At 32.8% G+C, this 18,836-nt stretch overlaps 1 protein-coding gene and 1 non-coding gene across 5 annotated transcripts in view; one reads left to right on the top strand and one right to left on the bottom strand.

The window, feature by feature from the left end:
- The window catches only part of Csmd3 (CUB and Sushi multiple domains 3), a 1,165,720-nt gene that overhangs the window by 390,806 nt on the left and 756,078 nt on the right, over window positions 1-18,836 (top strand). For all 4 annotated transcript variants that reach the window (XM_021216672.2, XM_029547950.1, XM_029547951.1 and 1 more), the window contains exon 6: window positions 8,295-8,407. In XM_021216672.2, coding sequence (XP_021072331.1) covers window positions 8,295-8,407 — 113 coding nt within the window. The remainder of the gene's footprint in view (window positions 1-8,294; window positions 8,408-18,836) is intronic.
- LOC115062471 lies at window positions 37-144 on the bottom strand. Its single transcript, XR_003842423.1, has one exon. It is a non-coding gene; the product is annotated as a U6 spliceosomal RNA (small nuclear RNA).

The raw sequence follows: 18,836 nt of genomic DNA, 5'->3' as shown, positions 1-18,836 counted from the left end.
TTCTCTTGTTTTTCTTTAAGGACTTCCATCTCTTTTAAAAATATGGAACGCTTCACGAATTTGCGTGTCATCCTTGCGCAGGGGCCATGCTAATCTTCTCTGTATCGTTCACAATTTTAGTATATGTGCTGCCGAAGCGAGCACTTAGTTTCTGTTTCTAATGACCGGTCCATTGATGAGAATGAGGAGTTGACTTGTCCCAATATAATTGGGTGTGGTTCAATTGTGTTTTGAGCTTTAGTACAGTTTCTTTTACGAATGTGGGTGCCTTTGCATGTAGGATAGAGATTTTCAGAACTGAGACTTCATCTTTATGGCTTTTCCATTGATGGGTATGAAGTGTCCTTCCCCATCTCTTTTGAAAACTTTTAGTTGAAAGTTTATTTTATTGGATGTTAGAGTGACTACTCTAGCTTGCTTAGAACACTTTTTCAGCCTTTCACTTTAAAGTGGTGTCTATATTTGTTGCTGAAATTTGTTTCCAGTAAGCATCTGAATGATGGACCCTGTTTGTTTATAAAGTCAGTTAACCTCTATCTTTTTATGGGGAAAATGAGTCTGTTGATGCTGAGAGATATCAATTACCAATGCTTGTTATTACCTGTTGTTTTGTTGTTGGAGGGGTTATTATGTTTGTGTGATTCTCTTCTTTTACATTTGTTCTGAAATAATTAATTTTTATATTTTATTAGTTATAGTTGGTTACACTCCCAGTTTTGTAGTTTTCCTTGTAGTATTCTCTGTAGGTTGGTTTTTACAAAAATATTGTTTAAATTTGGTTTGTCATGGAATATCATGGTTTGTCCACCTATGGTAACCATGAGTTTTGCTGGCATCTGTGGTCCTTAAGGGTCTGCATGACTGTCTCTTTCTTTAGGTTAGGCAAATTTTCTTCTATGAGTTTGTTGAAGATGTTTTCTGGCTCTTTGATCTGGGAATCTTTACCCTCTTCTACTCCTATTATTCTTAGGTTTGGTCTTTTCATTGTGTCTCAAATTTTCTGGATGTTTCAGATTTAGAACTTTTTATACTTTGTATTTCCTTTGACCAATGTAAAAATTGTCTTCTATGGCATTTTCTATATCTGAGATTCTCTCTTCCGTCTCTTATATTCTGTTGGTGTTGTTTGCACCTATAGCTCCTGATTCCTAGGTTCTCCATCTCCAGGTTTGCCTCCATTTATGTTTTGTTTATTTCTATTTCTATTTTTAGATCTTGGGCTGTTTTCTTCTGTTCCTTTATCTGCTTGGTTATATTTTCCTGTATTTCCTTAAGGTATTCATTTTTACCTCTTTAGGGACTTACACCTATTTGTCTGAGTTTTCCTGTGTTTCTTTAAGAGAATTTTTATAGCCTCCGTAAAGGCCTCTATCATCTTCATCAGAGAGGAATTTTAAGTCAGAATATTGCTCTTCAGGTGTGTTAAAATATTCAGGTCTTGTTGTGGTAGGAGAACCAAGTTCTGAGAGTACCAAATTACATTGGTTTCTGATACTTTTGTTTTGTACTTGCCTTTTGCCATCTAGTTATATCTGTTCTTAAGTAGCCTGGGTTAATCAGAATGGAGCAAAACTCCTTACAGGCAGGCAGAGCTGTGTGTTACCTGGGTTCGAGCAGGCCTCCAGGCAGCCAGACAGTGAGCAGGCCTCTCATCTCCCTGCTTAGGGCAGACCTCCTGGTAGACAGGGTGTGAGGTGAGGAAGCAGGCATGCCTATATGCTACAGATGTAGGTGGGGGTGCAGATTGGGAAATGAGATATTCTTGAAGATTCTTAGTTAAGAACTAAATATAAGAATTTAATAATAGAGTTAAAGATAATATACATATTACCTATACTTTTTAACAAGTATTTTGAGTCTCAGAAAACATTCAGGTTAGACAATATCAAGGTCTTTGAAAGTAAATAGCATTTCAAATTGGTTTCAAATAAAGTAAAACTAGAAAATATTTCATAATGGCATAAAATGAAATTTAAAATGTGTTGTTGAATGAGAAAAAAATAAGTACTTAACAGTAAGTTTTATGCCCCCAAACTTCTACTTATTAATTTTTTTAAATAAATGAATCTAGCATCTCAATACCATTAATCAATTTATATACTAAGTATCATGGATTTAAGATCTTGCAAGCAATCTGTAATAGTTAAACTTACTACTACATAAAGTAAGAAATGAGACAAGAAAGGACATTATCCCAATGTGCTCTGTTACAACATAGAAAGAGATTAAGCATCTGTTTTAACCTTACTTCAAAGCTGGCTTGTCTGACCATGATTAAGTGTAAGTAAATAAAGTTGAATTATATTTATTTCAGTCCTAAAATGAAGTACATTAAAGTGCCCTAAGATAAGATAAATGAGTGAATCAGAGGAGCACAAATTGTGGCTGAACATAGAACAATTAATTTAACAAGGTCATGGGGATAGAAAATGCCTGAGGAAAGAACCTTATCTCAGGGCCAGAGAAGAGAGGGAGCCAAACCAGGTTAAAAAAAAAAAAAAAAAGAAAAGAGCAAGAATGGGAGAGATAGACAATTTGGGGCATAGAAGAGCTCCAGTAACAGCTAGATGTCAGGATCCTGGGGAAAATGAATATGTGTCTGTTTAGGCTTGACTGTCTCTGAGTACCAAAGACAACAAAATGCAGATTGGTCATTACATTATATTTTTTAGAATTAAAATTTATTTTTTAAATTAAACCAATATTTTAAATGTAGTATATGTACACTATATTTAGAGTATTTCCCCTACCCCGTACCTCCCACAAATCCCTTCAATGCCTTTCCCCCACATTTATGGCTTCTTTAAATATTATTGATACATATAGATAAGCACATATATACACATAAATACATGAATGCAAAATCCTGCTTCTATTTAGTTCTGCTTAGATGATTTTAATGCACCAGTTGGTATTTACTAAACAAAGACTAATAATATTTCTTTCAGTTATTAATTGCCTGTACATGTTCATAAATTATCCCACCATGGTATGCTAACTTGTATTGTTATTGTTTTGATCTTGTTTAGACAGCTATATTGTTAAGTGTTATAGTTATGAACAAAATATATATAGATATTGGATAAGAGGGTACCTTAAATGGAAAATGCTTTTATGAAATCAGCTTATTGAAAAGTATTTAGGATATTATCATGATTACTGATTGATGTGGGCAGGCCTAGTTTACCTTAAATCATATCACCCTTAGGCAGACTGTTCTGGGTTGTATAAGAAAACTGGCTAAACAAGGTACAAGAAACAAGACAGTAAATAGCATTCATAAACTGATTGTTTTTCACTTGCTATCACCACAGAACTGCTTTGAGTTCCATTCCTAAATTTATGATGGACTATATATAGATGATATATGCCGAATTAAACCCCTTTCTTCAAAAGTTTCTTTGAGTCAAGTTTTATAACAGTAATATAAACTCTAACAATTACCAGACCTTTTAGAATATTTTTCTCATGGTTGTCATAATTAAGGCTTATATGTTTCACTTATGATTAGGACTCTATTCAGATTCATAAGCCATTTTAATTATCATTTCATTTCCTTGATTTTAAAAGTTATTTATATCTTTTGAATATTAATCTTATGTCAAACACATAGTTGACAAATATCCTCTCCCATTCTATGGGATTTTTCTTCATTTTTTTCTTGTAGTTATTATAAACTTTTTAAGGTAATGAGATTACATCTGTCAGTTCTTTACTTTAATTCTTAGAAAAAGGAAAATCTATTCAGAAAATTCCTTCCAATGCCTATATCTTATAGAGTACTCTGTATGTTTTCTTCTACTGCTTTCAACATTTTGTATTTCACATTGGTGTCTTTAATCCATTTGGTGTTAAGTTTTGTGTACAGTTATATGTGTGTGTCTAATTTTATTCTTCTGTATGGAACCATACAGTTTTCTCTGACCAGTGTGTTGAAGATGTTTTCTTTTGTCCTGTTTAAAGTTGGTTGTTTAGTTTGTTTGTTTGGCTTTGTTGTCAAATATTACATGTTTATAGCTATGTATACTCGTGTTTGGAACTTCTATTTTTCCCCTTGTCTACATATGTGTTTTGTATTTGTATCATAGTGTTTTATGGAATGGAGATATGACTTAGTGGTTAACAATATTATTTGTTTTAGTTTACTGGGTGTAAATTCCTAGCATCTACATAGTGGCTTACAGCCATCCATAACTCCAACTTCAAGGGATTCAGAGATGTCTTCTAACTTCTACAAGCATCTGGCACGAATGTAGGGCACTCACATTCATTCAGGAGAAACATAGTTTTTATTGAGGTGTCGCTCTTGTATATCTTGAAATACGGAACGATCGTCTCTCTCGCATTGTTCTTTTTGCTCAGGATTGCTTTGTCTTCCTTTAGTTGCACCCATCTAAAATATCAAATTGCCATGTCTAAATTGCTGTGTTCAATGGTCCTTCTCTCATTTGACTCTACTATCCTACACTCTAGAAAGTCATTTCATGTTTTAGAGTTGTACAATGGCTTGTACTTTCATTTGCTATCTATGTTGCAGAAAATTCCTTAAATTTCATTGAAAATGGGAAAAGTTTTATCTTTGTATTACTTGCTCTGTTCTATTTTATTTTAAATATTATTGGGAAGTTACTTTTCATTTAATAAATTCTGTAAAAGCCTTCTTTCAAACTCTTTGTTCTTGAGCACATTTAAAGAAAAGCTAATAATGTGCTACAGTTTCATTGCATTTAAAAATGTAGGCAGGCTGTCTAAATAATCCCCCATGAGTATTTTTGTTGACAAAATCAGAGAATTTAACAGTTCAAATTGTAAATCAAAATGTAGCATGAAACAGGATACTGTCTTGTATGTGTGAATGATGTAAAGGCTTATTATTTATTTATTTATTTACTTACTTACTTACTTTATTGTTATTCGAAGAAAAACAAATTAATAAAAACAAGCAGAACCTGTTTATTTCTCACAATAATGAAATAAATATTTGAAATTAGTTTAAATTATCTAGCCAAATATTGTGGGTCTTTATTTACTAAATTCAATCGTGAAAAAGTTTAGCCAGATAGACCAATAATGAGAGCTTCCTCTGTAAAAAGAGAAAATTATAGATAACTAAAGAAATAGTAGAATATATTCTAAAGATAGAATAGAAAAGAGAAATGCATAAAATTCAAAAATCTGAAAACTAATAGCCACCTTGATATAGCAAAGTAAAGCTTTTTTTGGGCGGGGTATATTCACTAAAATTAATTACTACAAGACGAATGTTATCATGTTGCAGCATAATAAAGCTTCTAAGGATATGTGGCCATTCACAAAAGGTCTTGAACGAGGACTATAAGGAAAGCGGATATTCATAAGTGAGTGGCATGCATGCCCAAAGGAGGACTTAGTGCCCCAAGAAAACTCCTCACCATTGGTTGTATCCCAGTGTCTTATCTATCAGTGATCTGTTGCCATCACCCAATGATATACTGAGAGGATCATGGTTCCTTATATTCTTAAAACAAACACAAATTAAGAGATCAGTATTTCTTTCTGAGGCATAAAAAATATAGAGATGAAAAATATTAAATATATCCACAGACTGCTTATATGCTTTAATGCTTCTTTTTTTTCCTTTAATTATTTTATTAGATATTTTCTACATTTATATTTCAAATGCTATCCTGAATGTCCCCTATACCCTCCCTCCACCCTGCTCCGCTACCCACTCACTCCCACTCTTGACCCTGGTGTTCCCCTCTATGGGTCATATAATGTTTGCAAGACGAAGGGGCCTCTCTTCCCAATGATGGCTGAATACGCCATCTTCTGTTACATATGGAGCTAGAGACACGAGCTCTGGGGGTACTGGTTAGTTCATATTGTTATTCCACCTATAGGGTTGCAGACCCCTTCAGCTCCTTGGGTACTTTCTCTAGCTCCTCCATTGGGGTCCCTGTGTTCCATCCAATAGCTGACTGTGTGCATCCACTTCTGTGTTTGTCAGGAACTGGCATAGCCTGCTATATCAGGGTCCCTTCAGCAGAAGCATTCTGGCATGTGCAATAGTGTCTGGGTTTGGTGGCTGATGATGGGATGGATCCCCAGGTGGGGTAGTCTCTGGATAGTCCATCCTTTAGTATGAGCTCCAAACTTTGTCTCTGTAACTCATTTTATGGGTATTTTGTTCCCTATTCTAAGGAGGAATGAAGTATTCACCTGTTGGTCTTCTTGATTTTTGGTTTTCTTGTGTTTTGTAAATTGTATCTTGGATATTCTAAGTTTCTGGGCTAATATCCACTTATCAGTGAGTCCATATCTAATGACTTCTTTTGTGATTGGGTTNCCTCACTAAGGATGATATCCTCCAGATCCATCCATTTGGCCAAGAATTTCATAAATTAATTGTTTTTAATGGCTGAGTAGTATTCCATTGTGTAAATGTACCACATTTTCTGTATCCGTTCCTCTATTGAGGGACATCTGGGTTCTTGCCAGCTTTTGGTTATTATAAATAAGGCTGATATGAACATAGTGGAGCATGTGTCTTTATCACCAGTTGGAACATTTTCTGGGTATATGCCCAGAAGAAGTATTGATGGATCCTCCAGTAGTACTATGTCCAATTTTCTGAGGAACTTCCAGACTGATTTCCAAAGTGGTTGTACAAGCTTACAATCCCACCAGCAATGGAGGAGTGTTCCTCTTTCTCCACATCCTCGCCAGCATCTGCTGTCAACTGAATTATTGATCTTAGCCATTTGACTGGTGTGAGATGGAAACTCAAGGTTGTTTTGATTTGTATTTCCCTGATGATTAAGGATGTTGAACATTTTTTTTTTCATGTGTTTCTCAGTCATTCAGTATTACTCAGTTGAGAATTCTTTGTTTAGTTCTGTACTCCATTTTTTAATGGGGTTATTTGNATTTCTAGAGTCCAGCTTCTTGAGCTCTTTGTATATATGGGATATTAGTCCTCTATCAGATTTAGAATTGGTAAAGATCCTTTCCCAATCTGTTGGTGGCCTTTTTGTCTTGTTGACAGTGTCGTTTGCCTTACAGAAGCTTTGCAATTTTATGAGGTCCCATTTGTCAATTCTTGATTTTACAGCACAAGCCACTGCTATTCTGTTAAACAATTTTTTCACTGTACCCATATCTTCGAAGCTTTTCCCCACTTTTTCCTATACCAATTTCAGTGTCTCTGGTTTTATGTGGAGATCTTTGATCCACTTAGTCTTGAGCTTTGTACAAGGAGATAAGAATGGGTCAATTCTCATTCTTCTACATGATAACTGCCAATTGTGCCAGCACCATTTTTTGAACATCCTGTCATTTTCCACTGGATGGTTTTAGCTCCCTTGTCAAAGGTCAAGTGGCCATATGTGTGGATTCATTTCTGGTTCTCAATTCTATTCCATTGATCTACCTGTCTGTTGCTGTACCAGTACCATGCAGTTTTTATCAAAATTGCTCTGTAGTACAGTTTAAGGTCAGGCATGGTGATTCCACCAGAGATTCTTTTACTGTTGAGAATGGTCTTTGCTATCCTAGGTTTTTTATTATTCCAGATGTATTTGCAAATTGCCCATTCTAACTCAGTGAAGAATTGGGTTGGAATTTTGATGGGGATTGCATTGAATCTGTAGATTGTTTTCGGCAGGATGGTCATTTTGACTATGTTAATCCTGCGAATTCATGAGCCTGGGAGATCTTTCCATCTTCTGATATGGTGTTATAGAATATAACCCAGGTAATCATGAAAATATAGAACATTATTAAATTGTGTTAAATAGTAAGAACATGTGGTTAAAGTTGCTACCATATTTGAAATATTGAATATTAAAGACTAACAAGGATGTAAAGATTCCATCTTACACTAGAAGTATGAATCTCAAATTCTTTGATGAATTTCTGCTTTGTAGTTTTGTTTTACCAATATGTACACAAAAGTACTCTGAGTATTACCACTAATTAAATGTTTGATACCTTTATTACTATCAAGGTTATAAATCTATTAATTGTGCAATAATTACATTGAAACAAGTAGGCGTATTAGAAATGTGTTATTTTTACAGTAGATTTCAGCAATACATGCAATCTGATCAAAAATAATGTTTAAAACCATATTACTATCTTTTGATTGATTCTATAATACATACACAATTCACATTTCCAAAAAAAAATAGGCAGTATAAAGTCATTGGTTTGTATATTGTATGTGGGTTGCTACCTTTTTTTCCCAAGTCAGTAAGAACAATTAATGCCCAAAAGCTTTTTAAATTTTTATTTTGTTTTCTTTCTTAATTCAGGTTATCTGGAATGAATATACCACCACCAATTATCAGCAACAAAAACTGGCTCAGGCTGCATTTTGTTACAGACAGCAATCACCGCTACCGCGGATTTAGTGCTCCCTACCAAGGTATGTTTAATGATCACCTCTTCTTCCCTTGATGTGTAAAATGATTTTGGTATGCACAACTGCATTGTACAGTCTGAAAAAAAACGTACTTTACATTTATAAATTTGATTTACATCAGAAAAGAATGTCATTCTGTCTAAGAAAATAATGAGTCCATAACTAAAATACATATTATAGATAATAGATTCTCATTTAGCACAATGATAAAAGTTAAAAAATGTTATGACGTCTAGAATGTATATAGCAGAAGATACAATATTTGGACTTAATGACATGCTTCAGCAGAAAGCAGGCTACAAAATCATGCAGAAAACCTGCAGTTATGAGTCAGTTCTTTATCACCTTAATTCCATTTTCATACATAGTTTGTCTGTTATTACAAGTATAATTAATCTTAATAGAATTACTACCTACCTGTTTTATTAACAGGCATAATTTTAAATGAGTAGGCTATTCTATTTGAAGGGTTACCTTGAAAAACTCACTGGGACAGATTTAGGAGGATGATAAAACTCCAAAAAAACAATGTAGTTCCTACAATACTCAGTAATAATTTGAGAGCCCAGTGGACACAATGTCAGATTCAATAGATAGTAAGTCATTTCACTCTCTCTAGTGTATCAGCAACTGCTCAGGCATTAGTGAGCATTGCTATAGTTACGTATTCTATTTACTCTTCTGGTTTGCTTTTGGTCTTTTAAATATTTCCTCTGGTATTCTTTTATCTTAAGCATTTTGTAGATTTAATATGGTGACTCATCATAGCTGATATTAATTAACTGAAATAGTATCAGACCATATGTTGTCTTTTGAAGTACACATTTCCAATTAATTAATATTTTAAAGGCAAGAGACTTCTACAAGTATTGGATCAAAGAAACTTCTCTCTAATTATTATAACAGATTAGTATGAGATGTATCTTGATTTTCATAGTAGAGTAACAGATATTTCTGTAACCTAAAAATACTAATGAAACACCTTAAATAATTTATAGACTATTCCCTAAAGAAAATTTTCAAATATATTTTGTAGAATAAAGGAGTAGACATTGAGTACAAATATGCTTTTAAAACTACCTAATTTGTTAACTATTTCCCATAACAGAAAATATTAACCAGCAAAAGTACTATAGGTTAAAGATAGACATACACAGCAATTTTTAACTTACTTTCATAGCTTCTATTAATATAGCGATCCATTCATAATCATTGAACATTATCAATTTAAGCCAATGTTTCATTTTAAATTCTGAGTATATTTTATCTGGTTCCTTAATAAACCATTTCAGAACCAGAAGTACTGTTTTTTGTTTTGTTTTGTTTTGTTTTGTTTTGTTTTGTTTTGTTTTAAAGAAATAGTTACTGTAGACCCTTAAGCTTTCTGGTTACTTCTCTAACTGTATAATTTTTGCATTTTTCATCTATCTGACTTTAGGGTTGTGATTCTTCTGTATAATGAAATGAGAAATATAGGGTGGCATTAATTCAAAGCTTAAAATCTTAACTTTTGTTGTTGATGGTCTTTCAGTTGTATGCCTTTTGTTTTACCAATAGAAGTATAGACATAATAGCTGATATTTTATTTACATTTGAAGATGTGAGGAAAATCAAGTGTATCTCAATATTAAATGATATATCATTTTTAGTGTAATATAATGTATAAAAATCATATTGAAAATAGGGTTTCTATTTTTTGCTTTATGAGGTAATGGCCCAAATACCAGTAGATGTAGATCTTTGATTATTCTCACTGTTCTTCCACTCAATCTTATATTACCTTCAAGGGTATTTTCAAGACTTAATTTAATTTCTTCAGTATTGCCTACCACTGAAAACGGTTCATAAGCTGATAAAAATTGAAGAAATGTTGAAAATAAAGTTTCAATTACTAATTATTTATATATTTTTTTATTCTTATTCATTCCACTATTTTATTATACTGGTTCTTCTTGTGTACATAGGTAATTCAATCCTTATTGTCTAAGTTCTTTTAGTTTAGGTACTACATGAATGAAACAAGCCACAGTAGTGAGACACACTAGTTCTATGCAAATACAGAGATTTTGAGGTTTTCTTAGAGTAAAAACATAAATTTTACATCCAGGGAAATAGTTTGTGTGGAATGAGATCATCTCTCAATTAGGATGAGTGAAAAACACACATCCCAGCCAGAAGAGAAAGAACTGTAAATATTGTGACCGAATTGAATATTTAATTTCTAGAGTGAGAGTTAAAAACAAAAAGTGAGTTTTCCATTACTCAGTTACAACGAATGCGCCGAAAGTTTTTTAGGATTTTTTTTTTTTCTTGGAACCACTTTTGACAATGTGGTATGTAGTAAGTAAAACTGGGAAGGAGGTTTCTTCCCCAAAATATTTTTTAATGTTATGTATATATTCTGGGCTTAAAAGTATAGAATGCATTTCTGTACAGGTAACAGTATTTTTTAAATTTTTCATTATTATCATTTTAATTTCTGCTCTACTGATGCTGTTAACCACGTGTTTAATTTCAATGGACATCTATTTCCATAATGGTATTCATTCACATCCATTATTAGTAAATACCAGGAACTAAGATTTACCCCATTCCTCCTTGTAAAACACCTCCTAAAATCTGATGACTGAATAATTATGAATCTTCCGAAAGCATTCGTTCACGCAGTCAGTGTCTGCTATGCTTTGCTATGGTCTAGAAGATTACTTTTGGATAAAAATATTGAGGATTTATTTGTAGTTCTCTATAAGTATTTATCCATCCCACAGATTATACACTTATTTTATAAACTAATATTTTTTATTAAATTTTCATAATGTAAGCATGAGGGAAGGAGAACTTTGAGGATTAGAAATTTAAAATCATTCAGACAATCTGTGCCATTTATTTGTTTAAATGAGTTAATTAACTAGATAAGGTAGATGATGGTATTTAGGATCAAGTAATATATATATATGCTTATTATGAGTTAATATATTATATATTATCATAGACACTACACAAAAGAAAGAAAAGATAAGTAATTCTGGTAGTCTTTTCAGTGAGACCCTGATAAAAAGGTCACTTAGACTAAGGATTTAAAAATGCAATGCATGCCGGGCAGTGGTGTTTCATGCCTTTAATCCTAGCACTTGGGAGGCAGAGGCAGGTAGATTTCTGAGTTCGTGGCCAGCCTGATCAACAGAGTGAGTTCCAGAACAGCCAGCCTGCATAGAGAAACCCTGTATTGAAAAAAAACCCAAAAAGAAAAAAAAATGCACAATAGGAAAAGACAAGAAAAATAATGAAATGAACACAAAATCATCAGTATTTTTAAATGTTTCATCAGTAAATATCAGTATTTTTAAATGTTTCATAGAGTTATTTTATAAATTTTCAGTAATTTCTAATAACAAGGATTGATCAAAATAAATATCAATTTTGAAATAAATATGAATGACTTATAACTAAGTAGGAAAGATTATAGATACTTTCAAAAAATTTGACAACATAACTAACATAACTTTGCTTTGTATGTTATTTTATATTAGTATTTTATAAGCATATGTGTCCTTTTGATATTAAAAATTCAAAATAAAATAAAATTATATTAACTTTCCTTATAATCTCATAGAATTTTTAAAGTTCTAAAACAGTTTAGAACATGATTTCAATTTTTACTATTCTTATAAAATATACCAAGCACTATGACAAATCTATAGTTTACTGACAGTTAAATAGAAAATATTTTCAAATTTACACTAATTTGAAGAGTACTAATTGTCAATCAATTGCAAAAATCCAATAAATGCTAAACTGTCTTATTTTTGTCACATATTCAATTATGCTGGTTCCAGAAACAGCATGTATTACTGAATTTTAAGTTAAAAGTCTTTTTTGCATGTATACTCTCTTCTCAAAGTGAGTACTCAGGTTTTCAAGATTAGAAGATTTCTAATAGTAGATGTAAGAATAGCCTATATTTCTTAATAGTTGTGGAATATAACCAAGTTATTGACATAAAACTTTTGTTTTCATGAACAATTTCTTTTGGAGAGTTAATACTTATTGGTAAATGAGTAGCATGTGGGCATCTATTGTTGAAGTGTGCATGGAACTCATGAGTTATTTATTTAGCATAGACACTTGTCTATGTTACATTCCATGATTTCTTTGGATTGCCTACTATCACTATTACCTAAGGTTATTTTAAGCCATACTACCAATAGATCCTTGGTATTAACATGATGGCCTATTTGCAAGTACTTGCAACCTCTTAGTTTGCTTTTACCTTATTGCAACTAGAGACTTAAATTTCAGTAAGACATAAAATGTCAACTGGATTAACATATATTACTGTCCTCTAAAATGCTGCACAGATTCTTTTATAATGTTGACATTTTTCTATGAATTATTGATTTCAGAAGAAATGTATGTCATGCAGCAATTAGTAGATAAGATATTGATATTGGTGCTTGTGCCGTCATTAACCCTTGCCATCCATAAAGTTTTCATAGGAATATAGAGCTCAGACTTCTTACTATAGGAGGAGGGGGTGCTTTGCTCTGATCATGTAGTAATCATAAGTTTGCAAATACTTTTAACAGAGCCTTATAATTTAAATCTGTCTAAAACAAAAAAAAAAGGATGCATATAAAATTGATGTGTCCCAATCTCCCTTTCATTATCTCATGATTTTATAAAAGTTTAGTTTTCAGAAGGTGTTTGGAGAAATCTAATATGCTTGAAAGAGTGAAACCAAAGCTGTCTTTTTTGGTAGAAGGGTATCTGGATTCCCAATAATCCTATTGTAGGTGATCAATGATCAAATGTTATGCAAGCATACATAATACGAATTACATGAATAATATGAATTATTACGATAATATAATATCTGCATATGCCTCAGTTTATGTAATTCTCACACCTCTATTTTACCCAACAAAACACAAAGATGTTAGGACAACTTACTTGTATGTGACCTATCCATGCACACATGATTAGGTGGGAAATTGGGCCTGGTCTGTGCCTCACATTGTATACATCCAGAGAAGCAGACATTCATTGATATGCTATTTGAGAAAACAGCAGACTTGTCAAAAAGCATCAAGTGCTAGGCTACCCTGTGCACTGGCAGATATAGGTCTTAATGACTGGAGCTCTCTGCTTCTCATCAACATTAATATATAGATGTGTACATATATGGAGATTAATAGAGAAGTGTTCAGAAAATGATCATTGTTATCTTAGATAACACATCTAACAGGATTTCTCTGTGTAGCCCTGGCTGTCCTGGAACTCACTCTGTAGACCAGGCTGGCCTCAAACTCAGAAATCCCCCTGCCTCTGCCTCCCAAGTACTAGGATTAAAGGCATGCGCCACCATAGTCCAGCTAGTGTCTTTGTTCTTAATGTGCCACTACAACTTACCTAAAAGTCCCTTTCAAACATGTCATTTGTAAGAGAAGCAGTGTCTGAAATTCAGAATATAACACTCTCAACACTTAATAGAGGCTTCAATTTTCCATTGTACATTGTCAGGTTTTTTGTTTGTTTGTTTGTTTGAGAAACTTTTGGCTGAATACTTTTTAAAAGGAGACATATGTAAGTATATAGTGGCATAATGCTAAAATTATATTCAGTAATTCATGCTACATAGTTAGCAAGTAATGTTTAAAATTAACTTTGTGAGATATCAATAATTTGTGTTACCAGCGAATAGACATGCACACATGTAAAACATCTGTTATATACTTTTTAAATCTTGCATTTGTTGAGATTTGTACAAACCAACAGTGTGGAGTGAAAGCAGTATAATAATTGACAGAGTAATGAAGTCATATTTATGTCATGTTTTTGAAAATGCTAAAATTTAATGTATTATTTATCTAATAAAAAATAACTCATCTTTTTGGTTGTGCAATTTGCACTTTATTTTATTAGATATTTTCTTTATTTACATTTCAGATGTTATCCCCTTTCCTGGTTTCCCCTCTGAAAACACCCTCCTCCTCTTCCTCCCCCGATCACAAACCTGCCCATTTCCACTTTCTGTCTCTGCCATTCCCCTATACTGTGGCATAGAGCCTTCATAGGACCAAGGGTTTCTCCTTCAATTAATGACCAACTAGGCCATCCTCTGCTACATATGCAAATGGAACCGTGAGTCCCACCAAGTTTATACTTTGTTGGTGGTTTAGTCCCTGGGAGCTCTAGGTGTACTGGTTAGTTCATATTGTTGTTCCTCCTATGGGGCTGCAAATCCTTTCAGCTCTTTGGGTCCTTTCTCTACCTCCTTCATTGGGCACCCAATGAAGTCCAATCCATTGGACTGAGCACAAGGTCCCCAATGAAAGACCTAGAGAAAAATCACTCTTGTTACAATGAAATGTATCTTCCTTTCATCCAGACAACCAATTAATCATTATTTAGAATGCCATGGCTCAGGTTAACCTTCACAAATTCTGGTCATACTCTGATCAGACTTACAAAAAGATACTTATTTTTATATCTTATCAATATAACAAAAACTTAGTAAGCATATCCCCAATTCAGCTGTTTAAATAGTAGGGTAATAAAAACTGAAACTACAGATGCAGAAAGGGAGAAATTCATAGAAGCACAAATGCAGAAAGACAAAGAGAGACGATGAGGGATTCTCTGGCTTACATTTTCTCCATGCACATATTGTAGAGAGAGCACTGAGTTTTAAATTTATACATTGGCACAGACTGCACAAAGATATCTCCTTGCCATCTAAATGTGACTAACTAAGGATTCCTGTTAAATCCTTAAGTGTCCCTTACCTTCTAATTATCTATTCAATGACCGTACAGATGTATTTTTTCAAAATTGGAGTAAAACTTGAGTTGATTACTGACTATTAGTTATTTAGATATGATTCTTGGTGTCTTTATAAGGTCATCAAATGCAGTTGATGTATGAGTGCATGGGACTGGGAACTTTGATTTTCCAAACACCTCTACTACATTAACACTACATAGGATATCACTATATTAACACTGCATTGGATGCCATCTTCTGATGTCATCTTCTGATGCTTTCTAGTAGGGAGCTCATTTTCTGTAGTTCCTTTTTCATTTTTCTTTCAAAATCCACTTTTTCTTTAAGAAATCGTGAAACTTGTATACCAACTATAGATATTTTTTAATCTTAAAATATTCATTAAATATGTCAACCAGAAATAATTTACTTTATTAAAAATTAAGACTCTGATCTCCCCTAAATTAATAAGAAGCATTAACTAAACTTAATCTTGTTTTCAACTTTTCCATTGGCTTAGAGGGATTTAAAACATTGAATTATCCTAGAGCTAATGTTCTTCCTCAATCTAGTGTTAAATTCTTTGAAATGGAATGATTATCCTGTAACCACTGACTACATGAAAAGCAAAGGAAGGCAAGTTTCTTTTGTATGAAAATTCTATTGTCACATAAAGGACACAACACTTTAAGCTTCCTATACACTCCACAGTAGACTTCTGCTTAGTCTATATCTTTGATTTGCAATTTAATACTTTCTACATACCTTTGTGCACAAATGACCCTTCCATGTTCTTATCTTCTTGTCAGAATTCTTCTTATAAAACTTATAATGTGTTTTCATGACGCATTTATCTCTTTCTTTGCTATCCAGCTTACTTAATAGTTCTCCATAGGGCATTTTCATTTAATTAAATGATAAGTTGGGGCTGTAGGCCAAAGTCAATTTTAACCTGAAGTGAACAATATTTTTAATATTATATAGGTAAGAGAATTCTTACCTATACTATTGTTGGTATTTGAGAATCACTTATTTACAAAGCGCTCAATATTCTCTTCTAAGAAAAGGAACAACTTTGCCAAAAATTCTGTACTCAAGGGTCTTTTAAATCAAAGTTATCTAAAAAAAAACTTTTACAGCAAAACTATTTTTATATTTGTTTAAAGCTGGCTGAAATCTAATATTTTGAAAAATAATAAATAGATAGATAGATAGATAGATAGATAGATAGATAGATAGATAGATAGATACATAGATAATAGAGACAATAACACAAAAGAAGTTAAGGAGACCCACTTAGATATACTTGCAGGGAAGTATATGATTTTTAGAATTAGATTAAGATATTATGGAATGCACATTTTCCTCTGTTTTGAAATTTGAAGACATACCCAAGGCTGAACTAAAAGCGTATGAAAAGACTGGTTCTATATGAAGCCATCACTTTTCTAAATATGTGTTATTTTCTCTTCATTGTTTCTTATAAATGTCTCAATAAGTATTTGTATTCCTAAGTTCATTATTTTTCCCCTTCTCGTAAAATTTTTTTCTTACTGTATTAGTGTATGTCCACAGATTCAACCAAGCAGGGTTCATAGGGGATCAAAGAAAATGAAATGACAAACATGGACCCTATATAGGTCTAACCTAGGTCATTTGCATATATGTTAATGATTTTTAGCTTGGTGTTCTTATGGAACTCCCAGTCTCTGACTCTTGCTGGAACTTGGAACTCTTTTCCTCTTCCTGGGTTGCCATGGCCAGTGTCTTATTTTTATTGTTAGGCCAAGTCTGGTTGATATCCCTGGGAGGGCTGCTCTTGTTTTTGTTTTCTCTTTCTGAAAGGAAATGCAAATTTTTAAATATTAGGAAACTATAAATTAAAAATATTCTATTTATGGAGGTTATTTTGATTATTATTGTATTGTGTATTAGAAAAATAAGTTTCTCAAAATAGGAAAATATCTATCTATATGTGGAATTATTATGGGCTTTAAGATTCTATTTGTATTCACTTTATGGACAACTATTTAATTTCTTTAGATTTGTTGAGTTGCCTCCTAAAGTTCAGAGTAATGTCAGAGATAACCTTATGTGACTCTAGTAAAGTTTCTTACCAAATATTAAGCACCACAGGATGAAATATAAGAATGTGAAAAAAATCATTCAAGGAAAGTAATGTACATGGAGAATTAAGACAGCGCATTTTTTTTTTTTTAGAAATCCAGGTGTCAAACTAATAAGGAGAGAGAGAGGAAAAAAAAAAAAGAAAAGAAAATGATCTTTTTAAACAGTCTCTGAAAGTTGCTCTCTTTCCACTCTATCCAGTGAGTCCTTATGAGAAACTGTAGGTTACGTTGCTAATATTCATCTATTCTATCTATTGTCTTCTCTTTGCATCACTCTTCTCATCAGGGTTCACCTCTATGATTGATGGAGGTCATCACATTTAGTTCTTAACTTAAAGCAGACTAACAGATTGGTTACTGTTGATTCTTTTTTCTATTTCTTGAACCATGTTTTGTACATTTTATTTTTGAGATAATAAACCTTACTGAAATGCATTTTCAGGATTTTATTTTCAGATTTAATGCTTATACTCATTTTTTTTTTTGGTGCATCATCTCTTCAAGTCCTATTCTAAATGCTCATAATATAGTACCTCCAGTTCATGTCTTCTGAACTATACCCTGGGCTTATACATGAGGAGGCCTATAAACATCATATCTTTCACATACTTTAGTCTAGTTATCAAAACATACTGTCCATCTCATCTCATATTAGCAGAGCTTTTCAGACATACTTTCAACCTAATCTGTGATAGGGCTGGCCTACTATTTCTGTGGTAGGCCCATATTTCTATCGACAAGACTGACTTTTATATAGTAATTACCACTTCTCCTTAAAAGCACTCTTCTTTTTCCTCCTTCAGCTTCTATTACTTAAATTGCTTCTCATAGCAATATGAAACATGTTCCTAAAATATAAACTGTAAAAGTAAGTATTCATCTCTCCAAATGTTCCAACATATCCAGAATACAGGTTTGAGTTATTTAGGCAGATTTTATTTGGCTTCATTCTTTTCCTCTCCATTCTTTTGCCACAGCTGTCTGTAGCTAGCTCTGAAACTGTAGTATAATCATTGTCAAGTGGTTTGGAATTTGCTCTATATTTTTAGAGCAATCTAGAAATATTTCTTACTTAGGAATGAAAAGTAAGTTAGCAAAGATAAGTTGTAGAAATGGACACAGTACGTTCAAAATTTTCAGCTAAGAAGAGTAATAGATATATGAGCGAATATATATATATATATATATATATATATATATATATATATTCTGCAATATTTCACAAAAAGGCTCAGACAAATAATTATGAATCAAAATAAGAGAGAAAAGCTTCCAGAAATACACTGAGTCAGATTTTTGCTTGCCATCAACTGCCTGTTATTAAGAGTGGTTTAGTTCCCGTTGAGAGTCCATTGGAAAAAAACTAGTTTTTCCTGTGTGGGATGTTATGAATTGGATATAGCTTCTGGATTAGAGTTGGGGGCTACTTTTCTCTTCTCTTCTCTTCTCTTCTCTTCTCTTCTCTTCTCTTCTCTTCTCTTCTCTTCTCTTCTCTTCTCTTCTCTTCTCTTCTTTTCCTCTCCTCTCCCCTCCTCTCCTCT

This window comes from Mus pahari, chromosome 17 (genome assembly GCF_900095145.1).
Source record: "Mus pahari chromosome 17, PAHARI_EIJ_v1.1, whole genome shotgun sequence".
Classification (NCBI taxonomy): Eukaryota; Metazoa; Chordata; class Mammalia; order Rodentia; family Muridae; genus Mus; species Mus pahari.
The sequence above is the reverse complement of the archived record's forward strand: the minus strand, read 5'-3'. Positions and strand labels throughout refer to the sequence as shown.